A 21035-nucleotide genomic window follows, 5' to 3' on the forward strand; every position below is an offset into this window, starting at 1 on the left:
CGCTTCTTTACTTGCTTTGAACATTGCGACCAAAGTGGCCAAGGCATCCGCCATTGGTTCTCTTCTCGTGGGAAGTAATGAAAAGTTATTTCTTTGAATTCTTTGATTAATCCACCACTAAATCATTGTACTTAATCAATTTTGAGTCCTCACTTCCCACTCTCCACGGATTTAGTAAATCACTAGGGCTGAGTCCCCGTACACCTCCAAGATCCCGATGTTTCGCTCGATAGCTGCACGAAGCCCCATGATACAGGCCTCATATTCTGCGATATTATTGGTACAGAAGAAGTCCAGTCTTGCGGTAAACGGATAATGATTCCCGTCTGGTGACACCAGGATTACTCCAATTCCATGCCCTAACGCATTCGACGCACCATCAAAGCACATCTTCCATGACTTCTCTTTTGATGACTCGGATTCTATTTTTGAGATGCACATTAAGTCTTCGTCTGGGAAATCGAATCTTAAAGGCTCATATTCTTCTGTTGTTCGAGTTGCTAGAAAATCAGCTATTGCGCTTCCTTTTATCGACTTCTGACTTACATAGGCAATGTCATATTCTGAGAGGAGAATTTGCCATCGCGTCATTCTTCCTGATAGTGCCGGCGATTCCATCATATATTTTATCGGGTCCAGCTTTGAAATCAGCCATGTCGTATGGTACAACATGTATTGTCTAAGTCTCCGAGCTACCCAAACCAGAGTGCAACAATATTTCTCAATGGACGAATATTTTACCTCATATTCAGTGAACTTTTTGCTGAGGTAGTAGATCGCTTTTTCTTTCTTTCCTGACTCGTCGTGTTGCCCCAGTATGCAACCCATTGAACTTTCGAACATAGTCAAATACAAAATCAATGGTCTTCCGGGAGTTGGCGGTACTAGCACTGAAGGACTGGACAAATATTGTTTTATCTTATCAAAGGCCACTTGGCATTCCTCGTTCCATTCTCCCGGGTTATGTTTTCGAAGAAGCCGAAAGATTGGGTCGCATTGGTTGGTAAGTTGAGCGATAAATCGGACGATGTAGTTTAATCTCTCTAAAAATCCTCTAACTTCCTTTTGCGTGCGCGGGGGTGGTAATTCTTAGATGGCTTTTATTTTATCTGGATCGACTTCGATACCTCTTTCACTGACAATGAAGCCTAGCAACTTTCCCGAGGTAGCTCCAAATGTACATTTGGCTGGATTAAGCTTTAGCTGAAACTTTCTCAGCCTCTCGAACAACTTCTTTAGGTTCACTACATGCTCTTCTTCCCTGGATTCAAAAATCATGTCGCCGACGTAGACCTCTATTTCTTTGTGCATCATGTCATGGAATAACGTTACCATAGCCCTCTGATATGTTGCCCCGGCATTCTTTAACCCGAATGGCATCACCTTGTAGCAGAACGTTCCCCACATTGTTATGAAGGTAGTTTTCTCCATATCCTCAGGGGCCATCTTGATCCGATTATACCCGAGAATCCGTCCATGAAAGAAAACAATAAATGTTTTGTTGTGTTGTCCACCAACGTGTCAATATGTGGCAAGGAAAATTATCTTTGGGCTTGCTCGATTCAGTCATGATAATCCATGCACATTCGTATTTTTCCATCTTTCTTTGGTACCGGACTATGTTAGCCACCCATTCGGATATTTGGAGGCTTGTAGGAAGCCAATCAAACCGCTTCTTGACTTCCTCTTTATTTTCAGCACATTTGGTCTCATCCGTCTTAATTTTTGCTTTGGATGGGCTTGCATTCGCTTTAATGGGAGCTTATGGACCACTAAATCCTCATCTAGCCTGGCATGTCCTGGTATGACCATGCGAAAACATCTTTATATTCATGAGTAAAGTGATCAAACTATGCCGGTACTCTCAAATAGAAGTCCCAATCTTCACTTCTTGTTTCCTCTCTTCGCCCAAATTTATTGTTTCCACAGATTCTTCATGAGGCGTAATCTGTTTATCCTCTTGTTCCACCATTCTTAACAATTCAGAGACGAGACATAATCTTCAAGATTTTCTTGACTTCAAATTCTCCTAAGCAAACAACCTTCTCAAAATCAATTTCAAGATTCAGAATTCGCTTATTCATGTCGTCAATATCCGAGCACCGAAAGTTGAATGGAAAAGGAAGCTATAGGGGACATCCAAGTATTGGAAATAACAAACAAAATGTTATGTCATGGCAATGAGGCAAATGTAAGGATAGGCTATGAAATGAGAAAATGATTATGAAATTAGTGATAACGCGAAAAATCGTGACAAAATGCATCTTTATCGATATTCATTTAAATGATAAAGAGCGAATGCAAGCTCTTACAAAAGAATTCTATTATATCTAAGGACACAATAGAAGGTTAATATTTAGCATTACTCTGAAGACTTATAAACTACAAGAAGCTCCTCAACAGTCCAATTGTTCAACATAAAACTAGGAGGGCAAAGGCTATCCTTGAGACATCTTTACTTGCACCAGCTTCTTTGTCAATGACACTTATACTGACATTCTGAAAACCCCTTTCAATTAACCCCAGCATGTTTCGTGGATCATCTTGTCCAGGGTACAACATTCCCGCATATGTAAATGTTTTTTACAAATGAGGGTACTCTATCGGTTCCCATTCTGGTTCTCGGCCTAAAGTTCTTGCAATTCTTTTCTCTTGATCCTTCTTCCACTGTCTTCTTCTTTGACGCATGTCAGGCTGGAACCCTAAACCGTATCGAGCCTTGTGGTGCACTGGCTTTAAAGCCCTAACTATTCCTTGTAGATGTTTCCCTAAACCTCTTCTCGCACGAGCTCCTCTTCCTACGGTCAACTTGACACCCATTCTGGTATTTTTCGACAGTTTTGGCATCGAAATTTTGTTTCCTTCAGCGATGAAAGTGGCATTGACGAATTCGAGGGATCGAAAGGAACATTCCACTGCATCCTTGCTTACTTCCAGGTATGGCGCATCAGTAGAGATAGATGCGACAATGTCTTCTTCACCCTCGACTGTGACCAAACAACCATCCATGATAAATTTCAACTTTTGATGGAGGGATGATGGAACTGTTCCAGCAGAATGGATCCAAGGTCTTCCTAAAAGGCAGTTATAAGAGGGTGTAATGTCCATGACTTGGAACTCGACCTCATAGATGTAAGGGCCCACTTCCAAAGGGATTTCAATCTTTCCCATGACTTCGCGCCTCGTCCCGTCGAATGCCCTTACCATGGAATGATAGGGCCTTAAGTAGGACAAATCCATCGGTATTCGAGAAAGCGTGGCCAATGGCATAACATTTAATGCTGACCCATTATCGATGAGTACGTTCGGTATTATGTAGCCCTTGCAGCGAGTCGTGATATGCAGCGCTTTCACCGAACCTTTACCATTTGGCGGTATCTCATCATCACTAAAAGAGATGAAATTGTCCGCATTCAGATTGTTTACCCATCTATCCAGCTTTTCGATAGATATGTTGTTGGTCACATAAGCTTGATTTAACACCTTCAATAAAGCATCCGATGTGGCTCTGAATTTAACAGTAGAGATAGAACTGAGATTCGTGCTGGCTGCTTGCTCAATTATTCCACCACACTATACTCGCTGTGCTTAATAAATTTCAAGAATTCTTGAGCTTCTTCCTCATTCACGTGCTTTTTAGTTTCTTGCACGGTGGAATTTCCCGCCGACTTCGACTTCGTGCATCATCGCTTTCCCTTTTTGCTTCGAGTCGTTACTCTTCTTTACCGGTTCAACTTCCTTAGAATAGCATCGTCCACTTCGAGTAAAATGACCTACCTCCCCAACATCTTCAGTTGTGGTTTTGGACTTTTCAACTTCCGGTGTAACGATATTAACATCATATCTCCACGGTACTGTTTTGTTGTCCTTATACGGAAAAGGAGACGGTACTTCAATTACTATCTGTGGTTTCAATGACTCTCTCATCTTGTCGTAATAAATTACCAATGGTCGATCAGCACTATAAGGGGGCCCTGATGATTGGCTATCAGAGACGCATACTTCTCTTTCGTTGGCATCTTCCCTCATGTTAAGGACCTTGATCTCCTTATTATCCATCCGATCTTGAAGGAACCTTTTAAAGTCCTCACATGACTGAATGTCATGTCCAACAATCCCGTAAAAATTGCAAAAACTTTGACCTTCTCCTCCAAAAATTCTATCAGAGTGACTAATCAATCCTTTCTTAACCAATACCTCCCAGATTTTCTGCAGAGGCGTCCTTATTTCTGAAACACATCTTCTGTCCTTCCATTCATCCTCTTTCCCCATCAGTGCTCACATTCCTTCGGTATGATTAGGAACGGGTTCCCCGTGGCGTTCGGCACTATCGAATCGTAGGATACCCGCGTCAATGAGTCCTTGAACTCTTCTTTTGACAAAGAAGACGCTTCTCGATAGAGTGCCCCGTTCCTTGCATGGTATGCGCAACTAGCGTTTGGATCGTACCATTTCGGTATGGAGGTTTAAGGGTGCCATGTAATGGGAGATATTAATTGCTTCTCAAGAAGTTTTGGGTACAGTTCCTCTATATGATACTGTGAATAGGGTGAATTGTCGTCTCTGGATTATGCCTTCTTGGTCTTGGTTCGCTTTCGGGTTGGCTTTGGTAGGTACCGTGTTCTGTGAGAAAGCGGTGACGGGTCTTTGGTTGTTGGTGGCGTATACAGGGTAGGACAGATGTGGTACTTGGTAGTAAGGGGTTTGAGGGGGATAATAGAAATTTGGGGGTGGATAATTTCGAGGTCGGGGTTGGTTAAGATACGAATTGGGAATGTAACGACTTTCAGTTCCCACCATGTGGGCTTCTGGCTCCTTCTTCCTTATGGGTGCTGCTTTTCTTGAGCTTTCTGATCCTTCCATTCTGCCGCTCTTGACGGCATTCTCTATGAGTTCACCAGATATTACAATATCCAAAAAATCCTTCGTAGCACTTCCCACCAGCTTGTCATAGTATGGTGCTTTCAGAGTATTGATGAAAAGGACTGTTATCTCAGTCTTAGTCAGTGGAGGCTCCACTTGGGCCGAGATATCTCTCCATCTTTGCGCATATTGTCTAAAGGATTCTGCTGGTTTCTTCTCCATCAGCTGCAAGGTCATACGGTCTGGCACCATATCCGATACATGCTTGTATTGCTCGCAAAATGCTGACGCCAAGTCCTTCCAGGATCGAATCTTTTCTCTACTAAGTTGATTGTACCACCAAAGAGCTGACCCTGTTAGACTATCTTGAAAGCAATGTATGAGTAGTTTATCCTCGTTCACATAACCAATCATTTTTCTAAAAACATGACCAGATCGCCTTTGGACATCTTGTCCCATCATACTTCTCAAAATCAGGCACTTTGAACTTCGGGGGCAAAATCAGATCAGGTACCAAACTGAGTTCTTTGGCACCTAGTACGGAAAAGACTTCAGTGCCTTCTATCGCTTTGAGTCTTTCCTCTAGACCCCTATATTTTGCGTTATGGTTATTCGATTTCAACTTGGCTACCTCTGCTGGGTCATCCAGATCTGGGACTAGTGGATCAGCAGGATTAGCCCCTGGGTTTGACGCGAATATTCCTTGCCCCAAATTAGTGGGCGGAGCAGGTGGCATAGGTCGATGTTCCAATCCAGTGGGTTCCCCTTGAGTATACCCTCTCTGTGTTGTATATGCGAGCGGTGGAGTGAATCCTGGGGGATAGAGTGGATCCTGATCGTGGTGAATTCTTGATCGAGACTCCTCAATGTCAGGGCTCCGCATGGGTCCTTTTCCTTTAACTAGAGCTGACATCATCTCCATCATCTTGGCCATTTGATCTCTTTGCTCGAGTGATTCCTCTCGAGATCTCACCATTAGGTCTCTCGTCTCTTGTTGCGATTTGGCCAGTTGCTCTTGTAATTCTTTTTGAGCCTTTTCCATCATTTCAATTCTCTCATTGAATTCAGCTTCCATCACTCTAGCTTGTCGGCGCATTTTATACTGATGACGTGGTTCCATCTTGTGGTATTACAATGCTAATTATATATTTTGTCTTCAAATAATCGAGTATGGGATATGCAATGTATAGATGAATGCATGAATGAATGCACGAATGTCAAAATATTAATATGTTAATTATGCAAGGAATGCAAAAATTGGTGTTAATTTCAAGGTAGCCCCATATTTAGGCATTTCATTTATCAACATAGTCTATTACACCAAGTTTCCATTTTTCCAACTGTTACACAAATTTCTAGCCACATTGCCTTGTTTCTTCACTTGGTCTAAAAACTCGATATGCTCGATCTTCTACTCAAGGAATTGGCAATCGAGAACTTGGCTTCATCCGATAATTGAACAACTTGCATAGTCGCTTATGCGATTTCATTGATCAAGAAGTCGAGTTACATTTCTTTTCTTTGAGAGTTCCTTCATACGCGTGAATGTCCCTATCGTCTCGCTTCACTCTTTTCTTCCGAGCCTTCGGAGGTTATCTAATTGTTGTTGACGAGATTGCAGATATTTTCTAAATCTCGTGTTTTCCTTTTAATTCTTGATGTTCGACCGACTATTCGCCAATTCTCGCAGTCACTATTTCATACTCGGCGTTCTTCCTTCTTAACTCTATCACAGGTAGCAAGCCTTTTCCTCCTCTTTCTTTGCTTTTCCCTTCCAAAACTCCATTCCTCCCTTGATATTGCTAATTTCTTCCTTCCATTCTGCTGTCGACTTGCCTAATCCGCTATTCTTTATAGTGTTTCTTAATTTCTTGTTTTCCAAATGAAGGTCCCTAAAGTCGTTTCTCACAATCTCGGCTTCTCTTTGTACTTTTTCAGTTTTGGATCTTTCAACCTGAACTTCAATCTTCAGTTGATAGTTTTCTTCTTGAAGGGCACTAAGGTCCCGAGACATCTTGGCCTTTTCGCGTTCGAATTCTTGTCTTGCCATTTTTAGCTCAGACGGCGTTTCCTTCGAGAAAGGATTCTGGATGGGGTGGTTTGTTGACGAGATTTGCTAACTATTTACCCGTTGCTTCCTCCATACGTCGTAATCTTGGGTAAGGGTATCAGCATACAAGGCTAATTCCATGAAATGAATTTCCTTCCAAGACTTTGCAGTGTCTCGGACTCTCTTCATATATCCTTCACCCGTGAAAGCGAACTCGAATCGTGCTAATCCTCCGCTATGGAGAGGAATTGTCGCAAGAAAATTACCTTTGGACCAATAGCGAGCATATCCAACTCCTTCCCATAACCCAAGTAAAGGTACCCAATCTTGGCTTCCACATTTGTATAGCAGAATCAAGGACGGATCCAGGGTGCTCTCTATGTTATATCCTCGTGCAAGATTCGAAAGACTGATACCCAATGTTGCTCGGTGACTTCTTTCGGCCATTCTTTCTTGAGGAAAGCTTCTAGTGGGGAGAATGTTTTAGAAAACATATAGAATGGAGTGCGCTCCACCTTCCAGAAGTGACTCAAAATCCAAATATTGAGCAATCACAGATCCGATAAATCGTCCTCCCTTTTCTTCGACAACTACTCGGGGACCGAAGGTCTCGGCTAGGTGGTTGGGACAGGGTTGATTCCTTGTTTTAACCTTTCGAAGAAATCAACTACTGCAACTTCGATATGTCCGAGAACCTTTGGGAAAATAACCAAACCATAAATGGCCAAAGCGAATAGATTTACCCTTTTCAGCATGTCGGGATGGTTCAGAGTCAAATCTCGTAGAGAGGACCATGGAATGCAAATGGTTTTATTCTTCTTCTTTATCTGTTTTTCAGCCCATGCATCGGTCATGTCTGTCAGTCTTACTAACTTTTTCTTGAAGGTCATCGGCTTAGGCTCCTTCACATATATTTTGCCGAATTGTACATTGTTGATGCGGAGTAAAGCAGCATACTCTTCTATGGTTGGAGTCATGTCTTCTTGATTGAAGGTGAAACACTGATAAACTGGGTCCCAGAACCGAACCATGGCTTGAATCAACTGTTCGTCTACACGGATGGTGATCAGTGAGCTATATCTCCATACCTCTCGGTGAAAATGTCTCTAGTGCCCGAATCCCACCGATTCCAAATTTGAACCAAATCTTGAGGTTATTTTGACGAACATTCACGCTTATTTGTTCGGGCAAATTGGCAAGACACCTTTCCACAAGACTATCCCCTTGTCCTTCCGAGTTTTTAGAGACCAGGTCCACCACTAAGCATTCTTCTCGGTCATTTGTGTAATTGACTCCTCCATCGAAACCCGTTTTTGGCAACCAACCTTTAATCAACACCTTCCTAATATAATGCCTATGATGCATGATGAAAGTAAAAATAAAAACAAACAAACTTGGTTAGTAAACATAACAAATACAATTTGAAAAACAAACTAAACTACCCAATCCAATTACTTTGCATAAACAGTGTAAATGAAGGGCAAAAGGCATTTTCCCCGTGTACTTATTTTGGTGACTATAAGCGGACGAGGTTCGGCATGGCTCTAATTGGATAGCTCGATGGTTCATTATATGTAGTCTCGGTTCTAGACAGTACTCGAATTGCTCGCACTATCATCTGCTAAGATTAGCACGAAGCCTCGGTCATAACCCATCACAGGCTCACGAGTTCAATTCGAGGGATTACATTTACTTATGCCTATGCGGAGGGACAAGTTAACTCACGAAAGCATAAGTCATATGTAACCCAAAGTATTCACTAGCTCTGCAAGGAGGGACGAGTTAACTCACGAAGGCGTAGCGTTTACTTTCACTTAAACGACGGAGCCCTGTAGAGAGCTCATGTTATGCGAAAATGCAAGTGCACGGTATGTGGGGAAAAACTTCATAAATCTTTACGTTTTACTTAAAAAAAACTAAACCAAAATTAAAACCATAAAAATTGAAAACTAAAAAACAACCAAATAAGTAAGTTAGAAGAAATATTTACAACACGATACAAATGCATGAATTTTGAAAACGAGATTTTCGGATCACGACCAAATATTTACTTTGAACAAGGAAATTTGAAAATTTTGACAAAACGTGTTTAATTCCAGACACGACTCTCAAAAAGGGTCCCCAGTGGAGTCGCCAGCTGTAGCGACGTAAAAATTTTGTGGATTCGGGCCGCTAATTGTGGCGATTAAAAACTTGGAAATTAAAATTTGATTTAAAATAAACCGGGAGTCGCCACCGATCCTTTTTCTAGGTGTGATCGGACACCTATTAGATTTCCTTTTTTTAAAACGAGAAAAAGGCCGAGTTAAGGTCTACGTTAAAAAGCCAGAGAAAAATTAGGGTTCGGGAGTCGGTTACGCGCGAGGAAGGTATTAGCACCCTTGCGACGCCCAAAAATTGGTATCTCATAAACAAGTGTTGTCTTGATTTTCAAAAATATGAGTTCAAAGTAATATTCAATCGTGATCCGATTCAAAACACGAAAACTTTCAATTTTTGATTTCCCTTTTTTTGATAAGGGTATACCGATTAAACACGAACCGACAAATTCCACTCAACATAGCAATGGAACCGTCGACTTGGTATTAAACCGATATGTTGCCTTTGATTATCGAAATTAATTAAAAAAAACCGGAACGAAATTTTCAAGAGAATGCAAGACATAATTGATACGAAATGAAATAAGCAAATGAAAGGGCTTGATACATTTGAAACAAATAACAAACATAACGATAATATTAGGAAATAATAACCGTGCATGCAAGATCAAATGCCATGTTAGCATTGAATACGAGAACGTAATGAGACTACAATGAATACACATATGAAGATAATTAAGAGTATATACGTAAAATATACATATAAATAGTAATAGTGTTAGAAGTATATTATACGTATAGTGTTTGAAGTACATATAAGATAGTAAAAAGTACATAACTAGCAACAATAAAATAAAATACATACATATATGTGTAAAAAAATAATATTACAAAAAGGGTATGTATACATGTATATAAAAAAAATGAATGTATTAACAATAAATATAATAGGGTAAGAAAACAAGTATATACACAATATATGTAACGTGGTACTATGGATATGTATATATATACAAGAGTAAGAAACATGTACATGGAATAATATATATATATATATATATATATATAATATGACTAATAATATTGAAAATATATATATATACACAATATATAACGATGAACGTTTATGATGCATATTTAAAATGCTAATAACATAAATAATATTAATACGACTAAGCAAACATACGCATGGGACAATATCAAATACATACATGGAGATACATAAGAAATATATAATGATAATATCAAAATATACGATAATAATATATAAAAGTATATGTATATAATATAAACTGAAAATACATAATATTAAAACATAATAATACGACATTAAAATATATGATACATGTAAAGTATAGTATATTAAGAACACATATATACAATATATGAAGAATATACATGATACTAAAACATTTAGGTAATATATACATATAAAAGGTGATAATACTTAGACATATACAACTATATTAAGTATATATATACGTATTATAAATATATAATTGTATAATAAAACGTAAACTAATACATAATAATAATAATAATAATAATAATAATAATAATAATAATAATAATAATAATAATAATAAACATGGATATTTAAAAATAAAAACGAAAAAGGGACTAAAATTAAATCAAAAACAAAGTTATGGGGCTAATTTAAAAAGGAAATAAAAGAAAGGATCGATTTGAACGCTGAGCAAAACGTGGAGGGTCGGGATGAATAATTCCATTTCCTCAAAATGCATAGTAGTGTGGGGGACCAGATTGCAAAGAATGCTAAATAACGGGGCCAAATTAAAAGCGAGAAAAATCTGATTGCAAACACCTGAAAAAGCGGAAGGGCTGATTGCGCAAATAGCCCTTCCACTCTTAAAAACACGCGGATCCTTGCTAGGGCGGGTCGGGTCTACCCGACCCACCCTGGAAACGGCGTTGTTTTATTGAGAGAGAAGTTAAAAATTTTGTTTTTTTTTTCATTTGAAAGAGAAGAAAGAAAAAAAAAAGAAAAGGGAGGGAGAGAGAAGAGGGAACGGGGAAAGAAGAGAGGGGGGGAGCTCCGGCCATGGGGGGTCGGTCACCGGACGGCCACAAGGTCCGCCAAGATACAAGCCAGTTACAAGCACGCAGGGCTTGGAGAGGTAAAATTTATTTATTTTTGTCTTTTATTTTATGTTTTAAAATATTATTATTTATTTATTTATATATATTTATGGGTGTAAAAAATAGATTTACCGAAAGTAGAAATAGAAAAAAAAATAAAAAAAAATCACCTTAGGGTTTTGATTTCTGATTTTTGACTTGTTAATCCACCGATTTTGGGTATTCAATCTCGCCTTTTGATGTTAAAATCGTAGTATCAATTGTTTGCTTTTGTTAAGAAATCGAAAAAGGAAAAAAGAAAGAGCCCCTTTACATTATTTTCTTCGGGTTTTTATAACCCTTCTACAAATATTAATTTATTGTTTGCGTATGCTTGTCTGATTGCAGGGTGTGGTGGCCGGTGTTGGTGGTGGGGGTGTCAGACGGTATGGGACTGTTGTAGTGGGGGTATGGGGCATGTGGGCAAGTAGGGGGTATGAGGCTGCTTCATGGTTGCGGCACAAGTGGGGAGGCAAGTGGGATGCTGAGTAGGCTAGGGTTTCTGAAACCCTAAGTCTGGAGTTTGGGCTTCTAGGCCTGGGTCAAGTGTTGGGTTTTGGGTAGTTGGGCTAAGGTTTGGGTAGGGGTTTTAGTGTATTGAAATGGATTTAACTAAAAATGGGTTTGGTATTAGTGGGCCAAAATTGGCCTACTACAGATACCCATGGTTTTTGAGTTCCATGGAAAAACACTGAAACAACTTTAATCTTAAAACCTTTACATTATATACCATCCTACATACTTAAGTGTTTCTAAGTCCAAATTCCCCATTTTTCTCCATAGTGGCTACCCCTTTTTGAGGGTTTGAAGAAGGACATGTATGTTATAATGCAACAACAATAAAGTATTATCTAGTTGCTCAAGCTCACAATAATATGAAAATTAATTGGCCTGACAATGGGATCATTGTTCACTTAAGAAATGTTAATTTCTATCATACCAACTAAATTGAGAATTTTATTTTTGTTTTGTCCTTCATCTTTGTTCTAGTTGCACAATGGAGATGAATCTCTTATGTTTCATCTCACTTGTAGTGAATTGACAATAATAATTTCAAAGTAGTTGGAACATATAGTTGGGGTTTGTGGTTTTGGTATGCCTACAAGATGTGTAATGTGGGGAACATTGAAATAAATGACTACCTTATTATCTTACAATTGTGGTGGTGGTAATTGACTTCCAAGGATTGTCCCTATACCCATGTTGTTTTTAGCTGTGTAAAGTAAATTCGAATACGAAAACTTAATTAGTTAAACATTGTGAACATAGGTTACAATAATTTACACATGAATATATTTATTTCAATTTGATTCCTTGAATTCCTAATGTTTGTAATGTTTGTATCTTATGATTTACTCAATCAAATCTAATTTTGACTACATAAATTTATTACAGGGACCTTATTCTACCATTATTCACTATTCAACCTCAAAATTATTATTCATTACAATTAGGTCCCCATTAACACATAATTAGCTAAACTTCTCAACACAATTCAAACTTCAATCAACACTTTTTATCACATTTTTAATCTATTATTGCCATGATTTTATCTAATATTAAACATGCATAAATTTAATCTCTAAACATCTAAAATTCTTAAACTTTCTACAATGAAAATTGAGTCATATTTTCATTAATTCTACAAACCATAAAATGGGATTAAAAGATCTAAACTTAACTAATAATTCATCAAAATTTTATAAAGAAAACTTGCCAAATTCCTTATTCAAGCTACGGCAATGGTGAAAAGTTTGAGGGAATTTTATTTTCTTTTGTTTGGTTAAACCGAACGATGAAGAAGAGAAATAAATTTTCTTTTTCATTCCACTACCTTTCATATTTATAAGAATAATTAACATAATGTTTAACTTAATTAACTTAGTTCACTAATCTAATGATTAATTGAAGTCTAATATTAATAATGGGCTGTAGAAAATGATGATGTAGCTTGCACTTAACACTAACATAAATTATAAATAGTTTAATTACTCTAAGGTCCTTAATAAAATTACACATTGAGCCCCTTTTAATTTCTTTTAATCAAATTCTTCTATTTTATCCACACTCCTTAATTTAATCCCTTTACTAATCAAATTCAAATTTAATTAATTGACCCCAAAATTTCGCAATTGACACATTTCAAATCAATTTGATTAAAATCAACTCTGAATCGAATTTTTCGACACCGACGAAAATCGAATCGTTACAATAGTCATCTTGCATGTAGCAAATGTATTACTATTCTACTTGTGTAGAGTGTAATTGTCTAATTTTTAATTTGCTTGCTTGATGTTTTTTATCATGCAGGTTTCAGATGCATCAAGTTCACATCGGTTCATACGGGCAAATAAGGATGAAAGTTTTTTCTTATAGCTTTGATGTGCTTTTTATGAATTTGGGCTAAAGCAATTAATAATAGTTTTGAATTTTTAAATAGAATGTGAATATGAATTTCACCGTCACTTATAAACACTTCAAAAATTTTAAATTGAAATTTCAAATTTGAATATAAACATGACTTTTGTACATCTTTTAAGTTGCCTTAAAAAGTATCTTACTTATAATGGAGTTGAAAGTGTCGGAAAAACTTTAACCGAAACATGTTCACACTTTACCGGCACCTGTAGTCAGTCCGTCGGAAACTTTTCACTGGCATCTGCCTGGCCAGCAGTCAACCGGCGATTATCTTATCTTTTACCGGCTCTTATAAATGCTGGTAAAAATAAATTTTTTTTTTATAATGTGAATAATGAAAATGTTGTATCACACTTTAATAAGTTAAGATATTTGGGGTAATTACGCTGTCCTCGCATCTCTTTGTCTTGAAAAGGGGGAATGTATTACGCATATTAACAGCTAAGAGAGGGCGAAAGTTATGCTGGGGTCAACAATTTACACACATAATATTATTGGCAAACATCTATCATTATCATTTTGTTTTCTTTCCTAACATCTAAACAACTTTACGTAAATGCATGCAAACATTGGAATGATTTAGTCAAAAAATACAGATTTTCAATCCCGTAATCCTAGAATGATTGGGACGGTAAAATGGATGAGTATATATGTTATAAGAAAAATATTAAAAAAGAAAACTTAAATCACATAATGATATTTAAATTATATTCTTTTAAGTTGGTATTTGATTTTTCTTTTTGACATAAGTGGTATTTAAATTACATTATTTAAACTAAAGTAATATCTAAATTAAATTATCCCAATTATGAAAAAATATCACTTAGTCAATCATTTTATGACATGTGACATTTTAAATTAAAAGAATAGAATGACATTAAATTATAAAAAAATTGAATTTAAACTTTCAATTTGTTTGCGTTCTCTCCTTCTTCTCTTTCTTCACAATTCTTTCTTCTCTTTTAATGCATATTTTTAACTATTACATAACTTTTTTTTTAATCCTCTTGCTATTTTCTTTTACTCAACTTCTTCTTAATATTTAGATTTCATTATTTAATTGGGTTTTCCTTTTTCGTTATAAAGGATCGCCCTGTAATACTCCTAACCTATATTCGTCGTCGGAACAGGGTTACAGAGCATTACTGGAGTTTTCAGTTTATTTACAAATAATTCATGTCAAATGCCATACATTTTCCGAGATTATTCATAACATCCTTTAAATGGACCCTCGAAGTCCAATATGAGTATTAGAATCGAATTGAGTCTAAATCGAGAACTTAGAAAATTTTCATAAAATTTCAAAGTTTTTTTCCTAAGTACAGGGGTCACACACCCGTGTGGCTAATGGACACGCCCGTGTGGTCCCATGACATGCCCGTGCTTTAGGCCGTGTCTTACCCCGTGTAACTCCCTAACTTAGGTCACACGGCCAGTCCACACGCCCGTGTGCTAGGCCGTGTGGCCAATTTATTTTCCCAAAATTAGGTGCAGTTTTTACACGGCAAAGCCACACACCCGTGTGCTAGGCCGTGTGCTCAATTCTGAGCATTCTGTTTCTAAATTTTGAGATGTGGGGGACACACGGCCAGACTACACGTCCATGTGCATGGCCATATGTCACACACGACTGAGACACACGCCCGTGTGGACAAAAATAGACCATTTAAAGGCTACTTTTCTCACCCTTTTTACAAACAACCTGCATACAACACTCTCATATTCCATTACAACCCAACCAAACAACCAATTCAAGCCATAAGTCAAGTTTTAGACTTATTATGTCATCAAACAACTCATTTTCATTAACTTACCATATAAACTCCATTCATTGATTACTATAAACTATTACTAAGTATAAACATACAAACATACATATATGTATATACGTGCTACTTTCAACCATATTACAAGTTTACTTCTTTTAAGTTTATCCTATATATGCCATATAAACCTTAAGTTGTATGACAAAATCTACCGGAGTTACCTGGATAGTGTGAACCGATGTGTTGATCCGATCCTCCAAACTTCTTAAAAATCTACAGAGAGCATTGAAAAACTAAAGTAAGCTTAATGAAGCTTAGAAATTTCGTTGGCTGTAAACATAAATCTTACGTAACATACTAAAACAACTCATTTAAGTAATTCATACAATATATTATTCCTGCCAAACACAACTTCAATCGATGAATTCACTTATTTGAACTTGATATCATTAACTTAAATTTTCCACATTAATTCCATATAGCACTTACCACTTCTTGTAAATCAAAGAACGACTTATGGATTTGAGTACGAAGGCTGCACTAAAGACATAAGTGCTAAATAGAAACCCGTAAGGGTTAAACGGAAGCTCATAAGAGCTGAACGGAAACCCAATAGGGTTAAACTGAAACTCATACAAGTTAATTGAAGCTCATGTAAGCTAAACGGAAAGCAAACACAGAAGTTAGCAACAAATTCTGAACCACGGTTTACTTGGGTAGTTTTGCTGTCAATTTTTTTCTTGCACTGAACGAATGTACTCAATCCTGTGTCCCGATCGCTTCGTACTTTCACTTTAATACATACAGTTTAGCAATAATTTTACTTTCAACATTAAGCATAAATACTAATCATTAGTTAAATAAATAACACTAAAATTTAACCATACAAACTTACCTGGACTAGTTTGTAAAATTTGTTGTAGCTGAGGAACTATTCGGATAATTTCTCTTTTCCTTGATTTTCTTTGGACTCTTGATCTACAATATAAAATTTATTCATTAAATAGAACATATATTTCAGCCTCATTCCAATTCAAAATTTATACCCTTTAATTTTTTAAATTAAGCATTTACCCTAAAATTTACATTTTTTACACTTCATCTCTAATCAATTAACTTATCGATTGAACTTATTTTTCTCAATTAACACTTTATTCCATCATTTTAAAATACTACACAATCTTTGAAAATAAAAATTTCAACATTAAATCCTAATTCTTGACTTTTTCACAATTAGGTCCTAAAAATCAATTTATATTGAAATCACTTAATAAAATCATCACATAACAAAATTAGAACTTCAAATCCATGATTATTCATCATAAAATTCCATCACTCATTCATGAAAACTTTCAAAATCACTCATAAAATAAAAAAACTAATGAATTCAATAGTTGGACCTAGTTGTAAAAGTCTCAAAAACACAAAAATTTCAAGAAAAGAGCAAGAATTGAACTTACATGGTGCAAAAATATGAAAAACCAGCTTAAGAAACCTCCTATGGTGTTTTTGGCTGAAGAAAAATGAAGAATTGTCTAGATTTTCAATTAAGTCTTTGTTTTATTTGTTTATTTTGCAAAATTTCCAATTTTACCCTTATTTTACCCAAATTCTTTGTTTTTTTCTGCCTTCACCGTTTTAGCCATTCACTTTAGGCTAATTTTTCTTTTAAGTCCTCTTTCATTTAAAACTTGAGCTATTTAGTCATTTTAGCAAGTTTTGCTTATTTTTCAATTTAGTCCTTTTTAATTAATTAACTATCAAAACGTTAAAATTATCTAATGAAATTTTAACACTAACTCAATAGCACTCCATAAATGTTTATAAAAATATTTATGACTCAGTTTATGAAATCGAGTCTCGATACCTCGTTTTCTACCCAATTTACCTAATAAATTCTTTTAAATCACAAAATTCGCTAATCCAAGCATATTTCTAAAACCACACTTAACTAACACATATTAATTTATTATATTTTTAAACTCAATCGTTGGATTTAGTGATCTCGAATCACAATTTTCGACACCACTAAAAATTAGGCTCTAACACGCCCAATATTAACTATTTTATGCAAAGTATATAGAAAAGAACGAAGAAAGTTATTTTTAAGAAAAATAATACATGACTTTTGAATAAGGGTGAAAAAGACTACTGGAATTTAGGTTTTGTCATCAGAAATTGGGTTTAGATGAGTTTTCCAACGGGTTGTTGAATTTTTTGTCACCGGAGTTCTTGGGTGAAGAACAAAAGAAATGAATATGTTTTATAATTTTTTTTAAATGCTTAAGGAAATAATATTTAACTTCTTTTAGTTAAAAATTGACATGTGTCACAAAATGATCCGTTAAAAGATTTTTTTAAATACCCAATAATGGTTAAGGTAATTGGGTAACAAAATATAGTTTACTTACCATTTGGGATAATTAAGTATAATTTAGGTATAATTTTGATTAAAAAAAGGTTTAAGTACGTCGTTATCGCAGCTGTTGATTATTGGCCAAGACTTGTTCAACTTCAAAGATAATCTTACTGGGGGGTTGCATTAATGTTATCTATGACTTTAAACCGTTAATCAAACCATGCGCATTTAATGCAGTTATCTTGTGTCATCCTCCTCTCCAGTTCTATATAAACCGTGACAACTGCACCTATTGAAAATCATTCTTAGAGAGTTAAAACTTAAAAAACCAAGGTTTAAAGGGCAAGCAAAAGTTCATAAAAAAGAAACCCAGATTTGCAGAAATGTTGAAGCAAGTTTCTTTGATTTTCTTTCTTATTTTCTCTTCTTATATGAGAGCTGAGTCCCAAGATTTGAAGCATCTCACCAATGAGCTTGAAGTGAATGTGGCAGCTAGTAGGGTTTGGAAGCTTTATAGGCACCTTGGGATTTCAACGCTTACTGCTCAACAACTCAAAAATGTGATCCAAAATGTACAAGTTTTGGAAGGTGATGGTGGTGTTGGAACTATGCTCAAATTCACTTTTGCTCCAGGTATTATATATATATATATTCTACTAATTCCTTTTTTTTTCTTTTAAATTTAGTATATAATCAAGTCTTTTAAAACCCATTTTTGATATCAATTGAACCAGGCAATTTAAGCTATACTGAAAGATTCATTGAGGTTAATGATGAAAAGAAGGTGAAAGTGGCGAAGGGATTGGAAGGAGGATGTCTAGCAATTGGTTGCTCAGTTCAAATAGTTCGATTTGATATCGTTGAAAAAACCAATGATTCATGCATTATTAAATCAGACATTGCTTATGCTGTGAAGGAAGAGTTTGAAGCTAATGACCCAAAACCTAATATCCAAATCTTAGCAGCTGGTGCACAAATTGCTAAAAGATATCTAGAAAGTTCAAAAAATGATGCTTAAGATTATAATATCAGTTTAATTTAACAGACTGATGGGGATGGAGGGTTGAATTTTCTCTTTTTAATCTTTTCTTGTGTTGGAAAAGATTGCCTTCACCTTTGTATAATTTGAAAAGTAGACTGAGATAAGAGCTTTAAGAGTTTTTAATACATAAAAATATATATATCTCCTTGTTATTTATGACTTTGACAAAATTTGGTATCTTATGTATAATATAATCAAATTCATGTTGAATATCTTTACAATATCAAATCCAACCCTATAAAATAGTTACTTGATTCTGGCATTTCGAAGAAGATGCTCATTGGAAGCTTATCGAAGGAGATGATTTTAAAATGTCTATTTAAGCCAGGTAAATAGATGTAAAAAGCCCTCTGTCGTACATCTTCCAGTCTACCACAGCCAAAACTTTTTTGAAATGGCCAAGGAAACTCTGGTTTTTCTTCCAAGTTGTTAACCCTGAAATCCCTTGAAGATATATGCTGCACATGTCTTCTTTAGCTTTGCATTCATCACTCTTTAATTTCAAACAAAGTTATTTTTCATAACACTGAAAAATAATGTTTGATTGATTGTTTAAAGATAAAAAATTATCTTCTATTTTGATCCTTCATAAACAACTCACACTCTTTTTATTTATTTATTTAAAGAAATTTTTTGATACATTAGATTAGGTTTGTTTAGAACCTTAATTCAGAAGTAAATCTTTAGATTTATTCAAACCTAAATAAAAAGTCACCTTCTTTAAAAATGCCTACATTTAATTTTGGAATTTTACATTTCTGTAATATTGGTATTTTTTTCATTTGCATACATTACCGATAATAATAATGGATTACAAAGAAAAAGAGGTATTCATGAGGAAGAAGATGAATAGGGAATCTGATAGGCTTTTATGAAAGAGAAAATACACATAATTTTTTTTGTTAAATTAAAAGATGAGGATAAAACTCTAATAATAACATGATCAGCAAGATTCAAACCCAAAAACATCTGACCATCAAGTCAACATAAGAATTTAGATGTTAACCGGTTATTTTTTAAATAAAAAGATGTGTGTTGAAATATTATAGGTGGGGCACAAAAGGTTACAATAAAGGGGCAAAGGATTTTCATTCATCCCATAGGTAATTTGCCCACATGGCATGTTATCTGTTAGCTCCATTAATCACAACAATGTTGTTAATAGTCAAATTAGTTAATTAGCGATTCAACTAACATCAAAAACTTTAAATATAACTCGTAAAATAGAAATGGAAAGTACAAAAAAAAAAGCCAACTAATACTTTCTGTTAATGAAAAAATAGATACACTTTTTCTATAAAAGCTCAATTAATTTTTTATTTTTTATTACAAGCTTTTATACCTTTTGCTTTTATTTAATGGTATTAATTTTTCCCTTTCTAAAATGACTTTCATTTTAATCTTGCTCAAATATAGATGAAACATTAAGAGTGTGCTTAGTTGGGTAGAAAAGTGAATGGATGAGAGAAGGGAATGAAAAAGTGGAAATAAAATAAAATTTGAGTGTGCTTGGCTGTGGAGAAAAGTGATAGAAAATAAAATGGGATAAATGAGCATTTTTCATCTTAATGCATAAAAATCAATCATTCCAAATTGAAGCGAAGAGAGGAGAGAAAATGAGAAAAAGATGTATGTTAATTCAAAATATAAATTTTCAAATGTTTTTTTTCAATTCTATCAAGCAATGAACATTTTCTTTTCATCTTTCCATCCTTCCATCCTTCCTACTAAGCACACATGTGAAAAGAAAATTTATATTTTTCATATTTTTAATATTCTACCCTCAAATTTCTATCATTCCAATTTTCTTTCAACTCTAGCTATTAAACCCATGGATACTTAGTTGATACATCTAACCTAATCTAATGATTGTGAATTGTATGGTATGGATGGTGTATGTTGTGAGAGGTGTTTATTATTGAAGAACCTTCACATGGATTCGCTTCATTACAATTTTCAGCATAAATATCAAATTTAAGGCATTCAAACAATTCCAGAACATAAAATCATTATGTAATAATAAGCCACCCAAGTTAAACATGGATGTAACATCAAATAACATCATGATTAATAAGATATCTGGAAAATGAAGAAAGAAAAGTATTTCTCAAGAATAAAAAATGATGTAATAATAAGCAATCTATTATTGTGGTCAACTTTTTTTTTTTTTAAATTTTGTTTCTGAAGGACCAATTCAAGCTTTTGTTTCAAATGCTTAATGAGTCAACCACCACTGCCTACAACCTTAATCATTCTACAGTTTCATTAATTATTAATAATACTAGAAAATGCCCCACTT

General features: G+C 35.3%; 1 protein-coding gene across 1 annotated transcript; it reads left to right on the top strand.

The window, feature by feature from the left end:
- The first annotated feature begins 17963 nt into the window (after positions 1–17963).
- Positions 17964–18869, top strand: LOC108482617 (norbelladine synthase-like). The gene is made up of 2 exons (XM_017785743.2): positions 17964–18327; positions 18429–18869. The coding sequence occupies exons 1-2, from the start codon at positions 18078–18080 to the stop codon at positions 18710–18712; spliced, it is 534 nt and encodes a 177-aa protein (XP_017641232.1). The 5' UTR covers positions 17964–18077; the 3' UTR covers positions 18713–18869.
- Positions 18870–21035: the final 2166 nt, after the last annotated feature.

This window comes from Gossypium arboreum, chromosome 1 (genome assembly GCF_025698485.1).
Source record: "Gossypium arboreum isolate Shixiya-1 chromosome 1, ASM2569848v2, whole genome shotgun sequence".
Lineage (NCBI taxonomy): Eukaryota > Viridiplantae > Streptophyta > Magnoliopsida > Malvales > Malvaceae > Gossypium > Gossypium arboreum.

Excerpts from the sequence above, each read along its gene's own strand:
- LOC108482617 (XM_017785743.2), top strand. The coding sequence starts at position 18,078 with ATGTTGAAGCAAGTTTCTTTGATTTTCTTTCTTATTTTCTCTTCTTAT. Across the intron at positions 18,328-18,428 it reads CAAATTCACTTTTGCTCCAG|GCAATTTAAGCTATACTGAA; the intron begins GTATTATATATA and ends CAATTGAACCAG.